At 50.6% G+C, this 25977-nt stretch overlaps 1 protein-coding gene across 4 annotated transcripts in view; it reads left to right on the top strand.

Annotated features, from left to right (window-relative positions):
* nop14 (NOP14 nucleolar protein homolog (yeast)) overlaps nucleotides 1-25977 on the top strand; it is a 61657-nt gene that overhangs the window by 25335 nt on the left and 10345 nt on the right. For all 4 annotated transcript variants that reach the window (XM_038805866.1, XM_038805867.1, XM_038805864.1 and 1 more), the window contains exons 10-14: nucleotides 464-594; nucleotides 3496-3581; nucleotides 6442-6577; nucleotides 22623-22724; nucleotides 24888-25041. In XM_038805866.1, the coding sequence (XP_038661794.1) occupies nucleotides 464-594; nucleotides 3496-3581; nucleotides 6442-6577; nucleotides 22623-22724; nucleotides 24888-25041 (609 nt within the window). The remainder of the gene's footprint in view (nucleotides 1-463; nucleotides 595-3495; nucleotides 3582-6441; nucleotides 6578-22622; nucleotides 22725-24887; nucleotides 25042-25977) is intronic.

The raw sequence follows: 25977 nt of genomic DNA, 5'->3' as shown, positions 1-25977 counted from the left end.
TCAAAGTGTTAACTCTGTTTCTGTCCCCACAGATGCTGCTAGACCTGCTGGGGTTTTTCCAAAGCTTTCTGATTCTATTACAGATTTCCAGCATCCGCCTGCCTTCTCTGATAGATCATGGCTCAGTGGGGTAGAGAATTCCAAAGGCTCACAACCTTCTAAGTGACAAAACACAGTCCTAAACTGCTGTCTCATTATCGAACTCTAGTTATCAACTCTGCAGCCAGGGCAAACAGTCTCTCTGCATCTAACCCGTCAAGCCCTCTGAGAATCTGTTATGTTTCAATGAGATCACCTCTTATTCTTTGAAAAGGCAGAGAACAAAGCCCATTTCTTCTCATTGGAAAGCCCCTCCCAGGAAGTCATCCAGCGAATCTTTGTTGCGCCCGTTCAATAGGCCAGACTTACGGTAAGATCTGCAGGTTTTCTTCCCAATCTCATTCGAATAGTTTTATTTTCACAGTCCCTGAGTCGTATGTTGAGCTGAAGGCCTTGCTAACGGGACAGGTAACGGAGAAACAGTGCCTAATAGTGGAGCGGATTCAAAAGTGTAACCACCCAAGTCTTGCGGCAGGAAACAAAACCAAATTAGAGGTGAGTTCTTTGTACCATCACAAATCCAATATATGGTTGTTGTGTTTTAGCCTCTGTATTAACCATCAGAACCAGACTGCAAGTGCTCTATTTAAAACTGGCACTCAATTTATTTATATTTTAAAATCTATATTTGTCCTTGTAGATGCTGGTAAGCCACATTTATTACCCATCCTTTGTTGCATAATATCCATACTTCCCTGAAAACACACCCAAAGAAAAATATTGTACAATAAACCTTCGTATAAAATTACGATTTCAACAGAGGTTGTTAAAGTAAATACTCTAAAGCACCATTAACACTCTGTTAGAAAGGGCAGCACGGTGGGGCAGTGGTTAGCACTGCTGCCTCACAGCGCCGAGGACCCAGGTTCGATCCCGGCTCTGGGTCACTGTCCATGTGGCGTTAGCACATTCTCCCCGTGTCTGCGTGGGTTTCGCCCCCACAACCCAAAAGATGTGCAGGGTAGGTGGATTGACCACAGTAAATTGCCCCTTAATTGGAAAAAAATGAATTGGGTACTCTAAATTTATATTTTAAAATGTTTTTTAAATTATGAAAAGAGATTGGATAGACTGGGGTTGGTTTCCTTGGAGCAGAAGAGACTGAGGGCGGACATTATTGAGATGTATAAAATTATGAGGGGCATAGATAAAGTAGACAGGAACAAACATTTCCCATTGGTGGAGGGTCAATGACCAGAGGGCATAGATTTAAGATAAGGGGTAGCATGGTGGCACAGTGCCTCACAGCGCCATGGACCCGGGTTCAATTCCAGTTTTGGAATTGTCTGTGTGAGTTTGTACATTCTCCCACAGTTCAAAGATGTACGGGTAGGTGGATTGGCCATACTAAATTGTCCCTTAGTGTCCAGGGATGTGAAGGTTAGGTTACGGAGGGAGGGAGGGGTGGTTGGGAGAGTGGATATGGGTAGAGTGCTCATTCGAATGTTCGGTGCAGACACGATGGGCCAAATGGCTTCCTTCTGCATGTTAAGTAATGGGTTAAGAGACATTCCAATTAGTTGTCTCATTATGTTAAGTATTCAATAATTGACACTGATATGTAAAGAGGCTTCAGGTGGCCTTTGTGTCAGGTGATGCGAAGATATAGTTTTGTGCAGAGTCTGTTAAAGTGAAATAAAGGTGTTTGTAAAAGGAACAGTACCTTTGACTCTATATGACAGCAGCTCAACGTCTGACACTGCACTGTAGGGAATCTACGATCCTATGAGTTTCAGAGGGGATGTGAGTTACCCAGAGGGTGGGGGGAGTTTGGAATTTGGTGCCTGAAAGGGTGGTGGGAACAGTAAGAACTCTCACAACACCGGGTTAAAGTCCAACAGGATTTTTTGAAATCACAAGCTTTCGGAGTGCTGCTCCTTCATCGGGTGAAGTCTGCAGTCCTCACCCGGTCTACACGTGACTCCACACAGTTGTATCAAAACCACTACAAGTCTAAAAGGAAAGAAACTGGACGGACCACCTGGCATCGACCCCTGGCACTGGAAACAACAATGACAAAGTCCTCCCTCTGGGGGCCTGTGCCAAAATTAGGAGAGGTATCTCACAGCCTAACCAACCAACAGCTTGCCATAGGCATACTCACGGAATCATACCCAAAGATGGTGATAATAAAGGTATGTCCAGTCCCATCGGGAGGGCAGAGGTGGTGGCACAGTGATATACAGTCGGGAGGGAGCTGCCCTGGGAGTCCTCAACATCGACTAGGCCCACCGAGTCTGCACCAACCCTCTGAAAGAGCACCCTCCTGGACCACTCTCCCGCCCTATCACGTAACCTCACTAACCTGCACATCTTTGGACACTAAGGGGCAATTTTAGCAAGGCCAATCCACCTAACCTGCATATCTTTGGAGTGCATGAAACACTCGAGACTTTGCTGAAGGCGCGACAAGGCGTTTTGCAAGTAGAGAATGAAGAATTGCAGGAAGAAGAGCTGAAAGGACAGTTTTACAGCATCTCAAGCATATTTCACAACGCTCCGTTGGAACTAATCACAGGCTCAACACAGTCATGAGTTCATATGTTTTATGTGTAGCAAACAGCACAGCTTAGAAATGACAGTATTAGTTCTCAAGTGATTAAATGAAAAAATCTATTTAAAGTACCCAATTCGCTTTTTCCAATTAAGGGGCAATTTAGAGTGGCCAATCCACCGACCCTGCACATCCTTCATGATACCACTGTATTCTCGCATAGTTTTATAGTTACTATTACATACTACTTATAGCAATGGAACAGGCTGTTTGGGCCAGCAGATCCACACCAGTGTTTGTACTGCACATGAACATTCCTCAGTAATTCAGGTGAGGCGTGTGACTCATTTTATTGATGTTCTGTTGTTTTTAGAGTTTCTCAGTGGCCCAGCAGCCATGTCTGTGAGGACCAGCCCCATCCACCCAGTCAATCAGAGCCCTTTCCCCTTCCATATCTTTGTCTGGTCCCCTAATGATATCTGTAGCCATGGGATTAGGGGCGACACAGTGGTTAGCACTGCTGCCTCACAGCACCAGGGACCCGGGTTCGAATCCGACGTCAGGTGACTGTCTGTGGGGAGTTTGTACGTTCTCCCACTGTCTGCGTGGGTTTCCTCTGGATGCTCCGGTTTCCTCCCACAGTCCAAAGATGTGCGGGTTAGGTGGCTTGTCCATGCTAAATTGTCTCTTAGGGTGGGGTTGGAGGAATAGGGTGGGGTTTGGGCCTGGGTAGTGTGGTCTTTCAAAGGACCGATGCAGACTCGATGGGCCGAATGGCCTCCTTCCGCACTGTAGAGATTCTATGATTGATCATTAGCTTTCATATTTGTAAGCTGATAACACCCAGATCTCCCTACCATTTGTCTTGCTCCCTTAACTGCATATTTTCTGTCTTTTGGTAGAAACTGTTTGGTTTCCTCTGGGAATATATTGGGGAGTTGGCAACCAGGCAGCCAGCAGAACTGAAGACAATTGATAGGATGATGCCGTAAGTATGCAACCATTTTAAGAGCATTGTAGTTGTCTTTTAAGTGTTCTTGAATGTATGCTTAGATATTTAGGCATAAATAGCACATCAGAATACTTCAAATTTCCAAAGAATTCGGTCTGTTCCTTTTTGACATTATTGAGTTTGGTTTGAAATGTTCAACTTTTAGAATCAGTGTGGACATGAACTGGAGGTCAAATAACCAAGTGATGATCACAAATGTCAAAGCTGACACTCTAGTGCTGAAGGAGTGCCACACTGTCTGAGGTGCTGGGCAGGATTCTCCATTTCTGTGGCTAAGTGCCGGCTCGAACAGAGAATCCACTGCAGATTCACGTCAGGAAAATCGGTGCGAACCCCTCACCGATTTGGATCACACCGAGAATGGCCAGGTCCTGGGCTGCACATGCGCACGGCTGACAACCTGCACCAGTCGTGCTATTGTTGCACGTTTTACTTGAGTGTAATTCGCGTTTATTGGAGTGTATTAACACGCCTCCGTTTAAAGGCCGTGTGCTTAACACTGCTAGGCTCTGTGTGTGTATTTTCAGCTCGGGAGTCGCCAGGTGCCGTATAACACCACACAAATATTCCAAGGTCAGGTTCAAAGTAATAAAACGATACACCGATTAGTAAGTTCCAAACGATCAATATTTATTATACAAATATAATAAATACGCATGCACACGCTAAGGGACTAAGCTATAACTAAACTAAGCGATCAGAATACTTAACTAAACAGGAACAGGCAAGGTCAGGGAGCGAGGCCTTCGTTCCGATCTTGGTCTGCAACCTTCAGAGAGTGTGCTGGTCGCTGGGGGTCTAGTGGGCCTGGTTCGCGTAGCGAGCGTCGTATTGGCACTTACGGTTCGGCGGCTGGTGCTCAACGGCTGGAGTCAGGATACAGGTCGAAGTTCTTGGTCAAAGCCGGAGCACGAAAACAACAGACAGGACCATGTGTGGGGGTCTACTTTTATAGGGGTCCCCAATGTCCTTGCCTTTTCCTGGGCGGGCTTTACCTTCAGGTATCGATTGGATCGCTTCCAATCGATATCTTTTGAATTCCTCCAATGTGAGGGTCTTTCTTGATGGTGGGGGCGGTTTCTATAGTGGATACTTCTGGTGCCGCTCTGTCTGGACATCCACTCAAGTATCTTATTCAAACCCAAATGTTGCCATTGTGTGTGCCTAGATCTGGACTGCCTCATTAGTATGTAAAACGTTCTGCCATTATCACCTTTGGTTTGAGATCTTCCACCTGGCCAGAAACTGGTTTTGCTGCTTGCAAAATGCTAATGAGTGTTTGCAGGCTGCTTGCCTTGGCTAAACTGTTTTTCCCTGCAGTCTTAGCGATTCTCCATTTTGTTTAGTTCAGTGTCCATTTTAGGTGGCTACAGTGGCTACACTATATAATATGGCACCGGCCGGGCACGTAACCTAGCCCACAAACCGCTAACCCCACAGCCCACGCCTTGGCCGCCACCGCCTCTGGCCCTAGCAGACGCCTCCCAGGCCAGTGGCACAGATCCCGGCTGAATGTGGCGGCGCTGGACACGGTCTGCAGCCGGCACAGCGCTCAGACCACACGCGTCCCGCACCGTCAGGAACTCAGCCTATCAGGGGCGGCCGATGAAGCGACTGCATGTGTCACGATGATGCTGGTTTGGAGGGGTGGAGATTCGCAAACCGGCGCTGGCCCCAATTCCAGCGTTGGAATCGATTCTCTGCCCGATCGGCGAGCACGATTTTGGTGTCAGGCAACGGAGAATTCCGCCCGCTGTCTTTCATTTGAGACACTAAACAGAGACCCCTTCTTCCCATCTGCAGCACTATATCAATGAGGAACAGAGGATTTATTCCTGCTATCCAGACCAATATTTATCCCTCAATCAACATCCCACAAACAGATTATCCAGTCATTATCAGAGTGCTCTCTGTGGGACACTGCTGTGAACAAGTTGGCTGCCACACTTCCTACATTATAACAATGGCTAGTCTTCACAAGAACATCATTGGCTGTAAACTGTTTTTAGACAACAGGTGGTCATAAAAAGTGCAGTTCGTTCTTTCTTTATTTTTCCCTCTCTGACAGCTAGCTTCCCACTAAGGCATCCATATGAGACTGTAGATGGGGCTTTGGTTTAACATCTCGTGTGAAAGACAGCACCTCTGACAGTTCAGCACTCCCCCAGTACCGGCAGTGCAGCACTCCCCCAGTACCGGCAGTGCAGCACTCCCCCAGTAATGGCAGTGCAGCACTCCCCCAGTACCGGCAGTGCAGCACTCCCCCAGTACCGGCAGTGCAGCACTCCCCCAGTACCGGCAGTGCAGCACTCCCCCAGTACCGGCAGTGCAGCACTCCCCCAGTACCGGCAGTGCAGCACTCCCCCAGTACCGGCAGTGCAGCACTCCCCCAATACCGGCAGTGCAGCACTCCCCCAGTACATACAGTGCAGCACGCCCCCAGTACCGGCAGTGCAGCGCTCCCCCAGTACCGGCAGTACAGCGCTCCCCCAGTACCGGCAGTGCAGCGCTTGCCCAGTACCGGCAGTGCAGCACGCCCCCAGTACCGGCAGTGCAGCGCTTGCCCAGTACCGGCAGTGCAGCACTCCCTCAGCACTGACAGCTTAGATTATTGCGCTCAAGTGTCTGCAGTGGGCTTTGGATCCATAACCTTCAGACTTGGGCAAGAGTTCTACCAATTGTACCATAGCTGACACAGGTTGGTGATGTGGAACCAGATTTCCGAAAGCAGCTGAAAGGGAACTGGTGAGGATGCTTAGAGAGGAAGCAGGCTAGTAAGAAACATTACACTCCTTGGGGCTCTGTACATGTCAGTTTTTCCCTTTTCTTTTTCCAGCCAGTTGTATGATCTGTCCCAGTTATTCCCAGAAGCTGCGTGCAGCTGTGTTCAATCAACCCTCAGAGAAAATATGCAGGATCTAGAGAAGCAGCTGCAGGCTAAAGGCCGGGCCACGTTTCCTGCATTAGACAAGGTAAACAAACCTTTTTGTTTTCTTTATTCTTTCAGGGGATGTGGACATGGCTGGCGAGGCCAGAATTTGGTGCCCATCCCTCACTGCGTTGCTAGGACATTTCAGAATGAACCAGATTACTGTAGATATGGAATCACACATAGGCAGACCAGGTAGATGGATAAGGATGGCAGATTTTCTTCCCTAATGCATTTCTCAACCAGATGGGTTTTTATAACAATGAATGATAGTTGTCGTGGCCAGCGTTTAACTTATTAATTCAATTCAAATTCCACCACTTGCTGTGGTGGGATTTGAACCCATGACCCAGAGCATTAGCCTGGGCCTCTGAATCACAGAATCACATTGTGCAGAGGAAACCCTTCAGCCCATTGAGTCTGTACCGACACATGAAAAACACCTGACCTGCCTACCTAATCCCATTTGCCAGCACTTGGCCCATAGCCTCGAATGTTAAGATGTGCCAGTGTTCATCCAGGTACTTTTTAGTGGATGTGAGGCAACTGCTTCTACCACCCTTCCAAGCAGAGCATTCCAGACCATCACCAGCCTCTGGGTGCAAAAGCTTTTCCTCAAATCCTTCCTAAACCTCCTGCCCCTCACCATGAACCTGTCTCCCCTCGTGACTGACCCTTCAACTAAGGGGAACAGCCTATCCACCTCAAGCAGGTCACCCCCTCAGTCTTCTGTGCTCCAGCAAACACAACCCATGCCTAACCCGCCTCTCTTCATAACTTAAATGTTCCATCCCAGGCAGCACATAATGCTTCACAACTCCAGTGACCCAGGTCCGATTTCCGGTTTGGTCACTGTCTGTGTGGAGTTTGCACGTTCTCCCCGTGTCTGTGTGGGTTTCTCTGGGTTCTCCGGTTTCCTCTCTCAAGTCCCGAAAGACGTACCTGGGTGAATTGGACATTCTGAATTCTCCCTCGTGTACCCTGAGTGTAGCGACTAGGGGATTCTCACAGTAACTTTGTTGCAGTGTTAATGTAAGCCTACTTGTGACACTAATAATAAAGATTATTATGTGGTGACCAGAATTGCACACAGTACTCCAGCTGTGGCCTCACCAAAGTTCTATACAACGGCAACGTGGCCTCCCTGCCTTTGTAACCAATGCATTGATTGATAAAGGCAAGTGTCCCATATTCCTTTTTCGCACCCTATTAACCTGTCCTTCTGCCTTCAGAAATCTATGGACAAACATGCCAAGGTCCCTTTGTTCCTCTGAATCTCCCGGTGTCATGCCATTCATTGAATACTTCCTTGTCAAATTACTCCATCCAAAGTGTATCACCTCACACTTCTCAGGGTTAAATTCCAAGTGCCATTTATCTACCCATTTGACCACCCCGCCTATATCTTCCTGTAGCCCAAGACACTCGACCTCACTGTTAACCACGCAGCCAACCTTTGGGTCATCTGCAAACTTGCTGATCCTACCCCCCACATCGTCATCTATGTCATTTATATAACTGACGAATAATAAGAGACCCAGCACGGATTGCTGTGGTACGCCAGCGGACACTGGCTTTCAGTCACTAAATCAGCCGTCTCATCACCCTCTGTGCCCTACAACTAAGCCAATTTTGAATCTACCTTATCAAATTACCTTGTATACCATGTGCATTTGCCTTCTTTATAAGTCTCCCATGTGCGACCTTGTCAGATGATTACTAGTCCAGCGACATTACCAGCGCACACCTGACTCCCCCTCTGTCACCTTTTCACAGAATCTCAGAGTCTTTACGGTGCAGAAGGAGGCCATTCAGCCCATTGAAACTGCACTAGCTTGCTGAAAGATTGTTCCACCTAATCCCACTCCTCTGCCTTATCCCCATGACCTTGCACGTTATTTATTTTCAGATAGAAATCCAATTCCCTTTTGAATACCTCGATCAAACCTGCCTCCACCATCCTCTCAGGAATTTGTTTCAGGCTTCTGGATGAATTTTTTGTTCCTCGTGTCACTTTTACTCCGTTTGCCCATTATTTTGAATCTGTGCCCTCTCGTTTTCAATGTGTTCCTGGATTTCTCGCTATTTACGCTTTCCATACTCATCAGAATCTTGAGAACCTCTATAAAGTCTCCTCTCAGAGGGGGAGTCAGGTGTGTGCTGGTAATGTTGCTGGACTAGTAATCCTTTGACAAGGTCGCACATGGGAGACATATAAAGAAGGCAAATGCACATAGGATACAAGGTAATTTGATAAGGTAGATTCAAAACCTCTATAAAGTCTCCTCTCAGCCTTTTCTCCAAGAAAAACCGACCCTACCTTTCCAGTCTATCCTTCGAGCTCATGTTGTGTATCCCTGGACTCGTTCTTCTGAATCTCCTATGTACTCTCTCTAATTCCTTCACATTATTCCTCACATATGCGACCCAGAACTGGACGCAGTATCCAGATGAAGCCTCACTAGTGTCTTCTATTAGTTCAACATGGTCTCCTTACTCTTGTGCGCAATGCCCCTATTAATAAAATCTAGGATACCATATGCTTTATTAACTGAGCCGGGATTCACCCCTACCCAGCGGGGCGGGGGTCCCGGCGTGTCGAAGTGGCGTGAACCACTCCGGCGTCGGGCCGCCCCAAAGGTGCGGAATTCCGCACCTTTGGGGGCCAAGACCTCACATTGAGGGGCTAGGCCCGCGCCGGAGTGGTTCCCACTCCGCCGGCTGGCGTGAACGGCCTTTGGCGCCACGCCATCCGGGGCCGAAAAGGACTTTGCGGCTGGCGAAAGTCCGCGCATGCACCTGAGCGTCAGCGGCTGCTGATGTCATACCGGCGCATGCGCAGGGGAGGGGGTCTCTTCCGCCTCCGCCATGGTGAAGACCATGGCAAAGGCGGAAGAAAAAGAGTGCCCCCACGGGGTCAGATCGCCCCGCACCCGCAGGACCCCGGAGCCCGCCCGCGCCGCCAATCCCGCCAGTCAGGTAGGTGGTTTGAACCACACTGGCAGGAGAGGCCTGTCAGCGGCGGGACTTCGGGCCATCGCGGGCCGGAGAATCGCCACGGGGGGGCCGCCGAATCTTGGGACACGGCGGGGGCGGGATTGACGCCGGCCTCGGGCCGTGATCAACATACCCTGCCACCTTCAATGAATTATATACATATACACCATGGCCCCTTTGTTCCTGCATCTCCTTTAGAGTTTATCCATTTATTTTATACTAGTGATGGACAACCTAGGCTAGTGAGTGGGCTGCATAAGTGAATCTCCTTCATCTCAGTGGGCCGCAAGTTCGAAATCAGGCTTGTTCACTAACCATTAATAAGGTTAAATACATTTAATGCATGCCAAATATTTCATAACTAGTTATAATAAATGCTTAATCGACAATTTCAATTGTAAAACTGAAGTAAATATTTAGAATTTGGACACAGACTGCACAGCTCTCACAGTCAATGTTTTTTTTTAATAAACATTTTATTGAGGTATTTTTGGTATTATAACAACAACAACAAAATAAACAATGTACATGAAACTATAAACCTAGTGCAAAAGCTGTCTCCCTTCCTTACAGGTCTCACCTTTATTAACCCCCTACTCTAAACTAAACTAACCCCCCCCACCCCCCTTCTGCTGACGATTAATTTTCGGCAAAGCAGTCGATGAACGGTTGCCACCTCCGGGTGAACCCTAACATTGACCCTCTCAAGGCGAACTTGATTTTCTCCAAACAGAGAAAGCTAGCCATGTCCGATAGCCAGGTCTCCGACTTCGGGGCTTTCAGTCCCTCCAAGCTAATAATATCCGTCTCCGGGCTACCAGGGAAGCAAAGGCCAGAACGTCTGCCTCTTTCTCCTCCTGGATTCCCGGATCTTCTGACACCCTGAAAATTGTGAACATGACACCTGCAAACCCCTGCCAAAATTCCCTAAGCTTTGGGCATGCCCAGAACATGTGGACATGGTTCGCTGGTCCTCCCGCACACTTTTCACACTTGTCTTCCTCCCCAAATAATCTGCTCATCCGGGCCACTGTCATGTGAGCCCAATGAACGACCTTGAATTGTATCAGGCTGAGCCTGGCACATGTTGTGGACGCGTTGACTCTATTCACCGCGTCCGCCTACAGACCATCCTCTATTTCTCCTTCCAGCTCTTCCCACTTGCGCTTTAGCTCCTCGGTCTGCATCTCCTCTGACCCCATAAGTTCCTTATAAATGTCAGAGACGCTCCCCTCTCCCACCCACCCTCTGGAAACTACCCTGTCCTGAATCCCCCTTGGTGGTAGGAGCGGGAAGGTTGACACCTCTCTACATAGGAAGTCCCGCACCTGCAGGTACCTGAATTTGTTTCCCCTGGCCAATCCAAACTTCTTCAGCGCCCTCATACTCAGAAAGCTCCCCTCTATAAACATATCCCCATCCTCTTAATCACTGCTCTCCGTCATATCCGGAACCCCCCCATCCATACTTCCCGGGGCAAACTGGTGATTATTACAGATTGGGGACCAGACCGATGCTCCATCCGCTCTCACATGTCTCCTCCATTGCCCCAGACTTCTCCTCCATTGCCCCCAGACTCTCACAGTCAATGTTGTGTACAACCAGAATGCACCTCACTTCACTTGCCCTTGCTTTCCATGCGTATCATTTCAGTCATACCGGTAGGAAAAAAAACAATCCAGATGGAAATCGGTGGAATGTGGTCAACAACATATCTCATGTGCTGCACTCCGAACCCAGATGGGCTGCATGTGGCCCCTGGGTCGCACGTTTCCCACCACTGTTTTATTCTGCCTCTCCACATTCTTCCTGTCAAAATTGATCACCTCACACTTCTCTGCATTGAACTTCATCTGCCACTTGTCTGCCCAATCCATTAATATGTCTATGTCCTTTTGAAGTTCAAGACAATCCTCATCACGGCTGGCAACGCATTCAATCTTTGTATCATCAGCGAATGCCCTCCACACCACAATCTAGGTCATTAATATATATCAGGAAGAGCAAGGATCCCAACACTGTTCCCTGGGAAATTCCACTATAAACCTTTCTCCAACCTGAAAAACAACTATTTATTACTGCTGTCTGCTTCCTGTCACCCAGCCAACTTTTTATTTGAGTGCTTTCTTTCCCTTTTATTCCAAGAGCTAGAAATGTATTCAAGTCTGTTGAGTGGCACTATGTCAATGAAAATCCATGTACATCATGCCTGAAAACACATTGTGAGTAATTTATGATTAGAGCCCTCAATTACCATGGTAAGTACAGATAAAGGAGTATTGACCCATCTAACTCACCCGTCCATTAAAACTATGGTCCATCTATATAACTGCCCTTGAACAACTTCAACTGATTTTGTCCACAACCCAGTACACTATTCAATGTATTCTTCATTCATTGTGGAACAGCGCATCCTGAAGTTTCTTTTGTCCAGTTTATACCAGCATTTCATTGTCCGACAGTAATATATTGCTTGAAATACTGCTCAAGAATTCCTACTCCACTTAGACTTTTAGAGTCTCCTCTTCAGAATCCCAGAATTGCTACAGTGCAGAAGGAAGCCATTCAGCCCATCATGTCTGCATCAGATCTCTGAATGAGCAAATCACTTAGTGCCATTCTTCCGCCTTCTCTCTCTAAGCCCGGGCATTCTTCCTTTTCAGATAACAGTCTAATTATCTTTTGAATGTTTTTTTGATAAGGTGCTGCACAGAAGATTAATGCACAAGGTTAGATCTCATGGGGTATGGGATAATTTATTAGCTTGGATAGAAGACTGGCTGACGGGCAGAAGACAGAGTCAGGATAAATGGGTATTTTTCTGGATGACAAGATGTAACTAGTGGGGTGCCACTGGGTTCGGTTCTTAGGCCCTAACTATTTGCAATCTACCTTAACGACTTGGGTACAGGGATGGAAGGTTCTATAGCCAAATTTGCAGATGACACTAAAATAGGTGAGACAGTAAGTTGCAACCTTACAAATGGATATAGATAGGTTAGAATAAGGAGTAGCAAATTTCATCAAAAGTAAGGAGGTCATGTTGAACTTATATAAGACACTAGTTAGGCCTCATCTTTCATTTCAATAGGGATAGAATACAAGAGCAGGGGTGTACTCCTGGGGCTGTATAAATAAATATAAAACATACATTGGAACAAATAAAAATGGAGCAGGAATAAAATGGCCAAGTGATAAAGGATGACGGCTACGATTAGATGCACAATGGTCTAAATGTATATAAATCATCCCCACTTCACCCCAAAACCACATTTGGCCTTCACCAGCCATGCTTTGTGCCCCGTATCGAAGGAACACTGTGCTGGCCTTGGAGCGGGTCTAGAACAAGTTCACAAGAATGATCCCCGGAATGAAGAGCTTGTCATATGAGGAGCGGTTGAGGACTCTGGATCTGTACTCGCTGGAGTTTAGAAGGATATGGGGGATGTTTTTGAAACTTACAGAATACTGAAAGGTAAATAAAGTGGACGCGATGGAGATAGTTCCACTAATAGGAGAAGATAGAACCCCAGGGCACAGCCTCGGACTGAAGGAACAATCCTTTAAAACTGAAATTAGTGCCCAACGTGGGGCATCAACTGACAACACAGACAAATGGAATACTCCCTGCCAGTTGAATTAAAACAATTTTATTGTTTCTCTGAGACTTCCATTGAGTTTCTTTAGTTAACCGTTACACAAGTTTCAAGACTCAGGGGCGGAATGCTCTGCTCCCCACGTGGCGTGGGAGAATCGTGGGAAGGCCTCCCGACATTTTTTACGCCCCCCTGGCGCGCCCAGCGATTTTCCCCACCCCCTGCTCGGAAAAATCGGCGCTCGCCTTTTTTCACGGCGAACAGCGAATCTCCGAGCCCGATGGGCCAAGCGGCCAGCCCTTCATGCCCGTTTCAACATGGCAGCAACCACACCTGGTCGCTGCCGTCGTGAAACGGGCGCCATTTGGGGCATCTAGTTGGAACCGGCAACCCGCGCATGCACGGATGACATCAGAAGAGCGGCGTTTCCGCGTCATTTCCGGCGCGACGAGGTTGCGGCCGGGAACAACGGGGGCCTGCTCCTAGCCCCCAGGGTGGGGGTGAATTGGGTGCGGGGAGCGGGCCCCGAGGCCGTCGTGAAGCTCGGCCGATTTCACAACGGCCATCCCGATTTATATCGGGAGCAGAGAATACCGCCCCACAACTTGAACAAAAATACTACCCACTAGAGAGAACTTGGCCAGGCTCGCTCTGGAGCGTGTGAGCTGCCAAACTCTGTCTTGGGACTGCTGATCCTGGAGTTATCGCCCACAAAAAAGCTATTGCTTTTTATAAGGTTTAAGTTGAACAATCTTGTATATAGGCATCATTCGACCTTGAGAGAGCCTTGTTCTTTTTTTTTTTATAAATGTTTTTATTCAGTTTTCGTATTTTATATTGAACAAATTACAAATTGTTAGGAGAGAGAAAAAAAAAAACAAACAAAAACAAACACGCAAAAATTAACACACATATTTACAGGTAAGCATCTTCGTAGTAGTAACTGCGCCCCCCCCCCCCCCCCTCCCCCCCTCAACATGTTTATTTAGCTTGGTTTTGGGCCTTAGCTAGCCATCGAACCCCCGTAACGAACCTGTAGCCCCCCCCCCCCCCCCCTCCCGCTACCTTCCCCCGACTATTCTTCCTCTTGTACATTGGCCACAAATAGGTCCCGGAACAGTCGCATGAATGGCTCCCACGTTCTGTGGAAGCCGTCGTCCGACCCTCGGATGGCAAATTTGATTTTCTCCATTTGGAGAGATTCCGAGAGGTCGGACAGCCAGTCCGCAGCTCTGGGCGGTGCTGCTGACCGCCAGCCAAACAGGATTCTACGGCGGGCGATCAGGGAGGCAAAGGCAAGGGCATCCGCCCTCCTCCCCAGGAATAGATCTGGCTGTTCTGAAACCCCGAAGACCGCCACTATCGGGCATGGCTCCACCCTCACTCCCACCACTTTGGACATTACCTCGAAGAAGGCTGTCCAGTACTCCACGAGTCTGGGGCAGGACCAGAACATGTGGGCGTGGTTGGCCGGGCCTCTTTGGCACCGTTCACATCTGTCTTCCACCTCCGGGAAGAACCTACTCATACGGGTTCTTGTTAAGTGGGCTCTATGTACCACTTTTAGTTGCGTCAGGCTGAGCCTTGCGCACGTGGAGGTGGAGTTGACCCTATGCAGTGCTTCGCTCCAGAGTCCCCACCCGATCTCCATCCCCAGGTCGTCCTCCCATTTCCTCCTTGTTGCGTCCAGTACGGTGTCGTCCCTATCTACCAGTCGGTCATACATGTCACTACAGTTCCCTTTCTCTAGGATACTTGCGTCCAGTAGGTCTTCCAGTAGTGTCTGTCGTGGCGGTTGTGGGTACGTCCTTGTCTCCTTTCGTAGGAAGTTTTTGAGCTGCAGGTACCGTAGCTCGTTCCCCCCAGCTAGCTGAAATTTCTCTGTCAGTTCGTCCAGTGTTGCGATCCTGTCGTCCGTGTACAGGTCCCTGACTGACAGTGTCCCCCCGTCCTGCCTCCACCTTTTGAAGGTGGCGTCGGTCAGTGCTGGTTTGAACCTATGGTTGTTGCAGATGGGAGCCCTGTTCGACATTTTGGTCAGGCCAAGTTGCTGCCGCAGTTGGTTCCAGGATTGGAGGGTGGCTGTCACCACTGGGCTGCTGGAGTGTTTTTTGGGTGGGGATGGGAGTGCTGCCGTGGCGAGGGCCCGGAGGGAGGTTCCCATGCAGGAGGCCTCCTCCGCACGCACCCACTCAGCTTCTGGCTCCTGGATCCATCCCCTTACTCGCTCGGCTGTTGCTGCCCAGTGGTAGAATTGTAGATTCGGGAGGGCTAACCCTCCCCTGGTTTTTGTTTTTTGTAAGACCTTCTTTGGGATCCTAGCATTTTTACCCCCCCATACGAACGCCATGATGAGTTTGTCCAGCGCTTTGAAAAAGGCCTTGGGGATGTAGATCGGAATGGATCTAAACAGGAAGAGGAACCTGGGCAGTACGTTCATTTTGATCGTCTGAACTCTCCCCGCGAGGGAGAGCGGGAGTGTGTTCCATCTTTGCAGGTCCTTTTTAACTTCCTCCGTCAGGCTGGTGAGGTTCCATTTGTGGATCCCTTTCCAGTCATGGGCTATTTGGATCCCCAGGTAGCGGAATTTATGTCGGGCTTGTTTGAACGGCAGCCCCTTTAGTGCTGCCCCCCCCCCTTGCGGGTGTAATGGGAAGATCTCACTTTTGCTCATGTTGAGTTTGTAGCCCGAGAAGGCTCCAAACTCTTTCAGGAGCGCGATGATTCCGTCCATGCTGCTTTGTGGGTCCGAGATATAGAGGAGCAGATCATCCGCATAGAGTGAGACTCTGTGCTCTCTACCTCCCCTTCGGATCCCCCTCCAATTTTTTGCTGCCCTGAGCGCGATTGCTAGCGGTTCGATTGCTAGTGCGAACAGCAGCGGGGACAGTGGGCATCCTTGTCTGGTGCCCCTGTGCAGCTGGAAGTATTGGGAGTTGGTATTGTTGGTCTGTACACTCGCCATGGGAGCGTTGTACAGGAGCTTTACCCAAGCGGTGAACCCTGTTCCAAGCCCGAACCGCTCCAGTACCTCTATGAGGTATTTCCATTCGACTCTGTCGAAGGCCTTTTCTGCGTCCAGGGAGACGATCACCTCTTGTGTTCTCTCCCCGGAGGGGGTCATTATCACGTTCAGCAGGCGCCTGATGTTCGCGGTCAGCTGTCTACCTTTGACAAAGCCCGTCTGGTCCTCTGTGACCACCTCAGGTACACAGTCTTCTAGCCTTTTGGCTAGGATTTTGGCCAGTATTTTGGCGTCTGCGTTCAGCAGAGATATGGGTCTGTATGACCCACATTCCGTTGGGTCTTTGTCTTTCTTAGGTATCAGCGAGATTGAGGCCTGTGCTAACGTGGGTGGCAACGTGCCCCTAGCTAGCGAGTCTGTGAACATCTCCCGCATGTGCGGGGCCAGCGCTGTCGCAAATTTTTTGTAGAAGTCCGCCGGGAATCCGTCCGGTCCCGGCGCCTTCCCCGCCTGCATGGAGCTAATGCTCTCCATGATCTCTCCCAGTGCTAGTGGTGCTTCCAGATCCCGTTTTCTGCCCTCTCCCACAACTGGTATGTTCAGTCCGTCAAGAAACCGGTTCATCCCAGCCTTCCCCGTTGGGGGCTCTGAGGTGTACAGCTCTTGGTAGAAGGCCTTGAAGGTTTTGTTAATCTTCTCTGGTTCTGTTTCCAACGTGCCTCTGGTATCTCTGATTTGCGCGATTTCTCTGCTGGCTGCCTGCTTTCTCAGCTGGTGGGCCAACAGGCGGCTGGCTTTGTCTCCGTGTTCGTATAGGGCCCCGCGTGCCTGGCGGAGTTGGTGTACTGCTTTCCTGGTGGAGAGCAGGTCAAAGTTCCTTTGTAATTCTTTTCTCTCCGCCAGGAGTTCTACAGTCGGGGCCTCGGAGTATTTATGGTCTACCTCCAGTATGGAGTCGACCAGCTTCTGCCTAGCCACCCTTTCCTCCCTATCTCTTTGCGCTTTGTAGGCTATGATTTCCCCTCTTAGTACGGCCTTAAGCGCTTCCCAGAACGTGGAGGGTGAGACCTCCCCGTTTTGGTTGATCTCAGTGTACTCCGCTATGGCCTGCGCTATCCTTTCGCTGAAGGCCTTGTCAGCTAGTAAGGCACCGTCCAACCTCCATTTGGGGCGCTGGGCCCTTCCCGTCTCTAGCCGCACATCCATGTAGTGTGGAGCGTGGTCTGATATCACAATTGCGGAGTATTCCACCTTGTCTATCTCTGGAAGCACCGTTTTCCCCACCACAAAGAAGTCAATTCTGGTGTACACGTTGTGTACTGGGGAGAAGAAAGAGAATTCTTTCTCCCCCGGGTGGGCGAATCTCCAGGGGTCTACTGCTCCCATCTGCTCCATATAGTGGCTGAGTTCCCTTGCCATGTTTGAGGTTTTCCCCGTTCTGGGGTTTGATCTGTCCGTCGTTGGGTCCTGTACACAGTTGAAGTCCCCCCCCATGATTAGTCGGTGCGTCGCTATGTCCGGGATTTCTGCCATGGTCTTTTGGATGAAGCTCGTGTCGTCCCAGTTGGGCGCGTACACGTTAACTAGAACTACCGGCGCCCCATCCAGGGCCCCGCTGACCATGACATACCGTCCCCCTGGGTCCGTAACCGTCTTTGTCGCCCTAAACATTGTCCTCTTGCCAATCAGGATCGCCACCCCCCTGGCCCTTGCCCCATAACAGGAATGATAGGTTTGTCCCACCCAGCCCTTTCTTACCCGCAGTTGGTCCCGCTCCCTCAAGTGCGTCTCTTGGAGGAAGACTATGTCGGCCCTCATGTTTCTAAGGTGGGTGAGGACTCTAGATCTCTTCACTGGGCCGTTAAGTCCCCTTACGTTCCAGGTGACTATTCTGGTGGGGGGCTTCTGCCCCCTTGCTCCTGTGGGGTTAACCATATTTGTCCGGTGGACGCGCCCCTGCCCTCTGGGGTTTCCCTATGTTAGGGGGCCGTCCAGGATGTCCACTATCACTGCTCTCCCCATGCGGTCGGGTCCCTGCGCTCCGGGGTTCCCCCTTGTCCCGGGGACACCCGCCATGGCCGTCCACTTTGTGTCCGCCACGCGGGTAGTCCCCTGCACTCCGGGGGGCCCCTTCACCCACAGACCGTACTGGGTGGGTGCTTGCAGCAGTTCCCTGTTTCGAGCCCTTGTCTGTGGCACTTTGTGGCCCTATTCCCTTACTGGCCTCTTTTGTCCCTTCGTCCCTGCGTTTCCCCTCCCTGGTCTCTCGCCCCCCGGGTGCCCCCCCCCCCCCGCTCTATCCCTTTCGGGGATACCCCTGTGTACCCCTCCATTGCCCCTCTCTCCCCCATTCCTGTCCCCATTTGCTCTCCCACCTTTGATGGGTGATCCTCCCCCTCCCCTGCCTGGCGCCTTCCCCCCTGTTGGGGGTGCGCTGCGGCCCTGCTCTGTTGCGCGCCCCCTTCGCTAGCTTTCCTGCTAGCACGGTGGCTCCCCTCCCGGAGGTTGCTGTCCCGCTTCCCCTCTCCCCTCTCCAGTACTCCCGTTCCCTCGTGCCGGGGCCTGGCCTCCCACCTGAAGCGGGCCCTAGGGCATTGGGTTGTTTTCTGTTCTGGGTGTTTCTGCCAGGGGGGAGGGGGCTGGCTTTGCCTCGCCCCTCCCCACCCCCCCGTCGGCATGACGTGTCTCCTTGCCATGGGCCCCTCGTCCCTACTTCCCATGGCGTTTTTCCAGCCCGTGCTCCTCGACGAATTTATTCGCCTCGGCAGGGGCTGTAAAGAAATATTCCTTGTGTTGGTATGTGACCCAGAGTTTTGCTGGGTACAGCATACCAAAACGTACTTTGTTCTTATAGAGAGCTGCTTTCGCTCTGTTGAACTCCGCCCGTCTCTTAGCTATGTCCGCTCCAAAATCCTCGTAGATTCGGATGGCGTGCCCGTCCCAATTGCAGGCTCTATTCTCCTTGGCCCAGCGCAGGATTGTCTCCCTATCCCGGTACCGGTGCAGTCTGGCTATAACTGCTCTCGGTTTTTCCCCTTCCTTGGGCTTCGGGCGCAGTGACCGATGAGCTCTGTCCATTTCCGGTGGGGTGGGAAAAGTTTCCCGCCCCACTAAGGAGCCCAGCATCGCAGCCACGAATGTTGTGGGACTTCTACCCTCTATCCCCTCTGGCAGGCCCACTATCTTGATATTTTGCCTTCTCGAGCTGATCTCCTGGTCGTCTACCCTGCCCTTCAGGCTCCCCTGTGTTGCACTCAGTTTCACCATTCCCCTCTCCAGGGATATGACCCGGTCGCTCGCGTCAGTCGCTGCCTTCTCCAGCTCTTTAATGGTTGCCCCCTGGGCTTCCAGTATCTTCCCTTGGGTTTCCAGTATCTTCCCTTGGGCATCCACTTTCTTCTCCAATCTGGTCAGAACCTGCTGCACCCCTGACATGGCCCTGGTCGCTGCTGCCTGTGCTGCGGCCTCTGCGTCTGCTTTTAACTCTGCCTTGAATGCCTGCAGCTGCTCCCTCACCACCTCGGCAAAGGCTTCCTTCCAATTCACGCCCCCCTCTAACCCCAGGGGAGAGGTTGCCCGCCCGTCCAGCTCTTCTGGATGCGGCGAAGCATCCTTCCCGCCGCTTCGCGTGTTGACTCGTTCGCCCGAGCTGGCTTTCCCTTTGCCCAGTCTACTTCCGGTGCCCCCTTTCTCTTGGCTCCTTTCTGGCACTTTTTTCTCCCCCTTCCCCTTCATCTTTTCTTCTCTCCTTGTTCTTCTTTTTCCCCCTTTTCCGCACCCTATTTTTATTTTATTTATTATTATATATCTATATATGTATATATATATATTTTTTTTTTTTTAATTTATTTCCCCTACCCCTTTTCTCTTTACCAGTTTTCTTTTGGGAAGAACAGAAATACAAGTCTCTTTTTTCTTTTTTTCCCCACTCAACCAGGAGAGAGAGTCCCTTTGTCTTTGCCACGTGGTGGTCACAGCAGTTGGGGGGGGGGGGGGAGGGGCGAGTGGGCCGGTGGTCGCTGCTGGTTGGGGGGGGGGGTGGTCGCTGCTGGTTGGGGGGGGGGTCCCCGCTGCTGGTTGGGGGGGGGGGTCCCCGCTGCTGGTTGGGGGGGGGGTCCCCGCTGCTGGCTGGGGGGGGGGTTGTGTCCCCGCTGCTGGCTGGGGGGGGGGGGGGGGGGGGGGTTGTGTCCCCGCTGCTGGCTGGGGGGGGGGGGGGGGTTGTGTCCCCGCTGCTGGCTGGGGGGGGGGGGGGGTTGTGTCCCCGCTGCTGGCTGGGGGGGGGGGGGGGGTTGTGTCCCCGCTGCTGGCTGGGGGGGGGGGTCCCCGCTGCTGGGTGGGGGGGGGGGGGGGGGGGGGAAAGAGAAGAGGGGCCGCCGCCGCCGCCGCACCGCTCCTGGCCCGCGTGGGGGGGGGGGGGGGGGGGGGGAGAAGAGGGGCCGCCGCCGCCGCACCGCTCCTGGCCCGCGTGGAGGGGGGGGGGGGGGGGGGGAGAGAGAAGAGGGGCCGCCGCCGCCGCACCGCTCCTGGCCCGCGTGGGGGGGGGGGGGGAAGAGAAGAGGGGCCGCCGCCGCCGCACCGCTCCTGGCCCGCGTGGGGGGGGGGGGGGGGGAGAGAAGAGGGGCCGCCGCCGCCGCCGCACCGCTCCTGGGTCGCGTGGGGGTGGGGGAGAGAAGAGGGGCCGCCGCCGCACCGCTCCTGGCCCGCGTGGGGGGGGGGGGGGGAGAGAAGAGGGGCCGCCGCCGCACCGCTCCTGGCCCGCGTGGGGGGGGGGGGGGGGAGGGAGAGGGGATGGACCTGCTGCTGTTGGGCCCCCCTGTCGCCGCTCCGGCTCCTCCGCTCCGGCTCCTCCGCTCCTCGGCTTCGGCTCCTCGGCTCCTCGGCTCCTCGGCTCCCCGGCTCCTCGGCTCCCCGGCTCCTCGGCTCCCCGGCTCCTCGGCTCCCCGGCTCCTCGGCTCCCCGGCTCCTCGGCTCCCGCTCCGGCTCCTCCGCCGTCCGGCCTGTCGGGGGGGGGGGGGGGGGGGGGCTGTTCCTCCTGCTGTCCACCGCTTGCGGGAGCCCCTCTCCCTGCGACCTCCTCGCTCGCCGCCCGGAAGTCAAGTCGAGAGCCTTGTTCTTGATGTTGCAAAACAAAGTGCTATCAGCGAAATGTCCAGTTGCAAGCTGCCGTTCTGTCTGTTCCCATGAAAGTCATTCTGCTTGCCTCAAGGCGCTGAGGACCCATGTTCGATACCGGCCCCGGGTCACTATCCATGTGGACTTTGCACATTCTTCCCGTGTTTGCATGGGTCTCACACCCAAAGATATGCAAGCTAGGTAGATTGACTGTGCTAAATTGCCCCTTAATTGAAAAACAATAATAATTGTGTGCTCTCAGTTTAAAAAAAAGAAAGTCATTCTGCTTAATGAAATGAATGAAATGAAAATCGCTTATTGTCACATGCTTCAATGAGGTTACTGTGAGAAGCCCCTAGTCGTCACATTCCGGCGCCTGTTCGGGGAGGCTGGTACGGGAATTGAACCCGCGCTGCTTGCCTTGTTCTGCATTACAAGCCAGCTGTTTAGCCCACTGTACTAAATCAGCCCCTGCAGTTTCCACACACACAAATCTGTTGGCCTCTTTTGCCATTAGGCTTCATGGCACAATATTAGCCATCTTTCCTACTCAGCACTGAGATGAAGAGGAATTTCTTCAGCCAGAGGGTGGTGAATCTGTGGAACACTTTCCTGTGGAGGCCAAATCACTGAGTGTCTTTAAGAGAGAGATAGATAGGATCTTGATTAATAAGGGAATCATGGATTATGGGGAGCAAGCAGGAGAATGGGGATGCGAAAAATATCAGCCATGATTGAATGGCGGAGCAAACCCGGTGGGCCGAATGGCCTAATTCTGATCCTATATCTTATGGTCTTACGGATGAGTGATAATGTAAGAAAAAACCTAGTAAATAGCTTCTTGTGACTCTATCCCTCTCAAAGCTTGTCTCCATGGCAATATAAATCACATAGGCCTTGTATCCAAATAGAAATGCTTACTTAAACTATTTTTTAAACTCCCAACTTCATTCTATGTTGTTTCTAAATAGACAGTTTAAAGTAAAACCATTTACAAAACCTGAAATCCCTTACACCTTCCTGAAACTTTAGAGACTAACAGTCTGTCCCCTGTCAGCACAGATGCTTTGGTCATTATTTACAGGTGTGAACGCCTTGCATCGTCTTCCCAGTAAAACAATCTGAGTCCCCCTTTAATCTTTAACACTACAGCTTGCTGTCAGCAGAATTCCAAACGGGTCACATTCCCCATTTAACGATAAATTAAAGACACAGTCCAAAAAACTAAAAATGTTATTAAACCTGGCATTTGTAACACGAGTCAATGTCTTCAAAGTGGGAAGAAACTGCCAATTCCTCTCCTCAAGTAACTCACAGCTGCTAATGGTGTTCACTGATTTTATGGATTAAAGCAGCAACAGAAATCTGTTCCTGTCATGACTTTCAATTGTTGATGTGGACTTTGTGTTTTGTTTCAGTTGCTTTACGTAAAGATTACCAGGGCTCTGTTTCCCACCTCTGATTTCCGACATGCAGTGGTGACCCCTGCGCTGGTACACTTGAGTCAGATGGTCACGAAGGTAGGCTAAAAGTTTTGCATTTCCCAGATTTTCTTACATGAAATTTACAACACCGGACCCGGTAGTACAAGTGGATAGCACTGTGGGTTCACAGCGGCCAGGGTCCCAGGTTCGATTCCCCGCTGGGTCACTGTCTGTGCGGAGTCTGCACGTTCTCCCCGTGTCTGTGTGGGTTTCCTCCGGGTGCTCCGGTTTCCTCCCACAGTCCAAAGGCGTGCAGGTTATATAGATTGGCCATGATAAATTGCCCCTCGTGACCAAAAAAGGTTAGGAGGGGTTATTGGGTTACGGGGATAGGTTGGAAGTGAGGGCTTAAGTGGGTCGGTGCCAACTCGATGGGCCGATGGCCTCCTTCTGCACTGTATGTTCATTGTGCCAGCATCAGCCTCCCTCCGCCACTCTTCTTCTCGCTCCTTCTCCCTTGTGCATTTATCTAGCTTCTCCTGAAAGACGTTTAGGCTGTTCGTCTCAACTACTTCTTTCTTTCTTTCTTCTTCTTCGGCAGTCACTCGCTCACAATAACAAGTATCATTGTCCACCTAATAAACTCTGTGTTACTGGTCATGTGTTCTATGGGTCCTTGCGTTGTTGATAAGCCCGATCCTAGAGCCGCATCTTCGACTGCACACTTGGTACATGTTTCCAAGAGGTGGGATCGGTTCTTTGACTCTCGATCGCCGGTATTCCTTTCTTGGGCTCCTTTTCCCGGCTTCCTCTTGCCATCGGGTGTTCTCGAAGAATTGTGTCCCATCATCAGGAGGTTCCTCTTCTGAGCAAGGGTCTCACAGGTGTTTATGTTGATGTTGCATTCCTTAAGGTAAGCCTTTCGGGTGTCTTTGAAATGCTTCATTTGTCCTCCTCTCCTTCACTTTCTGACATTTGTCCTGTTTTCTTTTTCTGGATTTATTCGTGACTACCTCATATTTATAGGCCCTAGTTTTGGATTCTCCCACAAATGGAAACATCGGGTGGAATCTTCCCAGTCTCACAGAAGTGACTTTGAAGGAGGCATTGGGAGCAACATCAATGATAAGGGCATCAAGCCAGTGCCCTGGCATGTTCCTACCTTCTAGCAATCTTGTAGGAAGTGGATGAACATTAACGGTAGCTACCTGCTCAGTTGCAGTGGGTAGCCAATAATGATCAATAAAGGTAGAAATAAGGGGGGAGTGGAGAGATGTTCATGACATTGGAGCAGAATCCCGCTGAGTGCAGAACCTGGCAGCTCTTTGAAGGTGGCCTTTTGCTTACAGGCCAGGTGACCATCAGAACTGGAGGCTTTGTATTGCAATGACAGGGCTGTGGGTATGTAAGGCTCCATCCGAAGCCCTATTCAATCTTGTGGAGGGGTTTTCCCTCCACTCCAATGGTCCTACAGGCTTGGGATCTCTTTACTTTTAAAAATTATATTCGTGTTTCCAGAGGCAGCTCCATTTAGAGATGTCCACGTGGTCCCCTCCCATTCTGAGCCTTTATAGCTTTATTGATCATTATTGGCTACCCAGTGCTACTGGGCAGGTAGCTACTGCTCATGTTCACCCACCTCCTCTCGCACAGCTGCTGGCCATCCAAAACAGTGAACCCCTGCTCCAGCAGCTTCAGAAACCCTCCCACTGTCCTTAATTGAATGGCAATAGCTGCCAATTAGGAGGCTGCCTCCTGGACTATCATGCTGGAGTGTGCACGGCTGACCTGTTCAGGGTCAGAAACAGAAAATGGTCCTGACTCTTGAATATAAGCATAAGATCCCATCCATGCAGAGCTCTACCAGGTTACCTCTCAACCTTCTCTTTTCTAGAGAATAGCACCCAAGCTCATTTAGCCTTTCCTGATGAGAATAACCTTTCAGTTCTGACATCATGCATGCAAATCCTTTTTGCACTTCCTCCTGTGCACTTGTATCTTATGTACAGATTTAACACAGCTTAAAAGCATAGAAAACGTTACGGCACAGCAAGAGGTCTTTTGCTCATTGTGCCCATAACTGAAATGTACTCTCCCAAAAATTGCTTCACCTCCTTGGTGAAAAGAATCCTTTGCTCGGCCTGCTTTTCTCGCCTCACGTAAGCTTTTATTGCGCAAAATAGCATTGCCCGTTTATAGGTTCAAATCGGCCTTTGCACTACTTACCATAATGTATTTGTTGATACTTTCTGTACACAGTGCTCTGTCACCTCGCTGCGGGACGTGGCTACTGGACTGTTCGTGTGCTGCCTCTTCCTGGACTATGTTTCACTCTCAAAGCGGTTTATCCCTGAGGTTATCAACTTCCTTCTGGGAATTCTTCACATGGCAGTCCCCAACAAAGGCACCCTGGGTAGGTTTGTATACGCAGGATACCCTGACTTGGAATTTCACCAGCTTCATTTAAAATAGGCCAGAACAGCACAAAGGATCGAGGGATTCTGGGTGCCGATTACGTCCACTGCAGGTCAAGTTTCCTCTGCCTTTTGCAAAAGTTTAAAGAGAACTACGTCGGAAATTGCCCCCACCTGATCATTTCATTAAAGCAAATGAGTCACCATGATGCGTTTTCACTCTTGGTGACCATTTGCGGGTCTTTCAGGAGACCCTTTAAGCTTTATTTTAGGTGAGAGGATAGTAATAAGCACCATTCAAAAGATGTTAAATTTTCTAAAATATACTAAGGAATAAGCTACTGTACACTGAAATAACTAGCAAATCATAGAATTTACAGTGCAGATGGAGGCATTTGGCCCATCGTGTCAGCACCGGCTCTTGGAAAGAGCACCCTACTTAAACCCACACCTCCACCCTATCCCAGTAACCCCACCTAACCTTTTGGACAATAAGGCCAATTTATCATGGCCAATCCACCTAACCTGCACTTCTTTTGGACAGTGGGAGGAAACCGGAGCACCCGGAGGAAACCCACGCAGACACGACGCGAACATGCAGACTCTGCACAGACAGAGGACCAAGGCTGGAATTGAATCTGGGACTCTGGAGCTGTGAGGCAGCAGTGCTAACCGCTGTGTTACCGAGCCACCCGCAAACGTTTCTGCCTGGTCATTTTCAGTGATTTAAAATCAGTTTGCTCATAGGTGGTGGATTAGACGGATTAAATTGTTTTTTTTGTGATAAGCCCATTTTTAGCTCTTATTCGAGCCAAACCAGAAATAGTTTCAATGTAATTTTTTTTATTGTTTTATAATTCTACTTAATTGCACTTGCTCATGGAAGGTTTTGCGTTCAGCAGCCCGGTCACAAGTCTGAGCAGAAATGTGCAAAC

This window comes from Scyliorhinus canicula, chromosome 8, assembly GCF_902713615.1.
Source record: "Scyliorhinus canicula chromosome 8, sScyCan1.1, whole genome shotgun sequence".
Taxonomy (NCBI): domain Eukaryota; kingdom Metazoa; phylum Chordata; class Chondrichthyes; order Carcharhiniformes; family Scyliorhinidae; genus Scyliorhinus; species Scyliorhinus canicula.
This window is presented reverse-complemented; position numbering and strand designations above follow the sequence as displayed.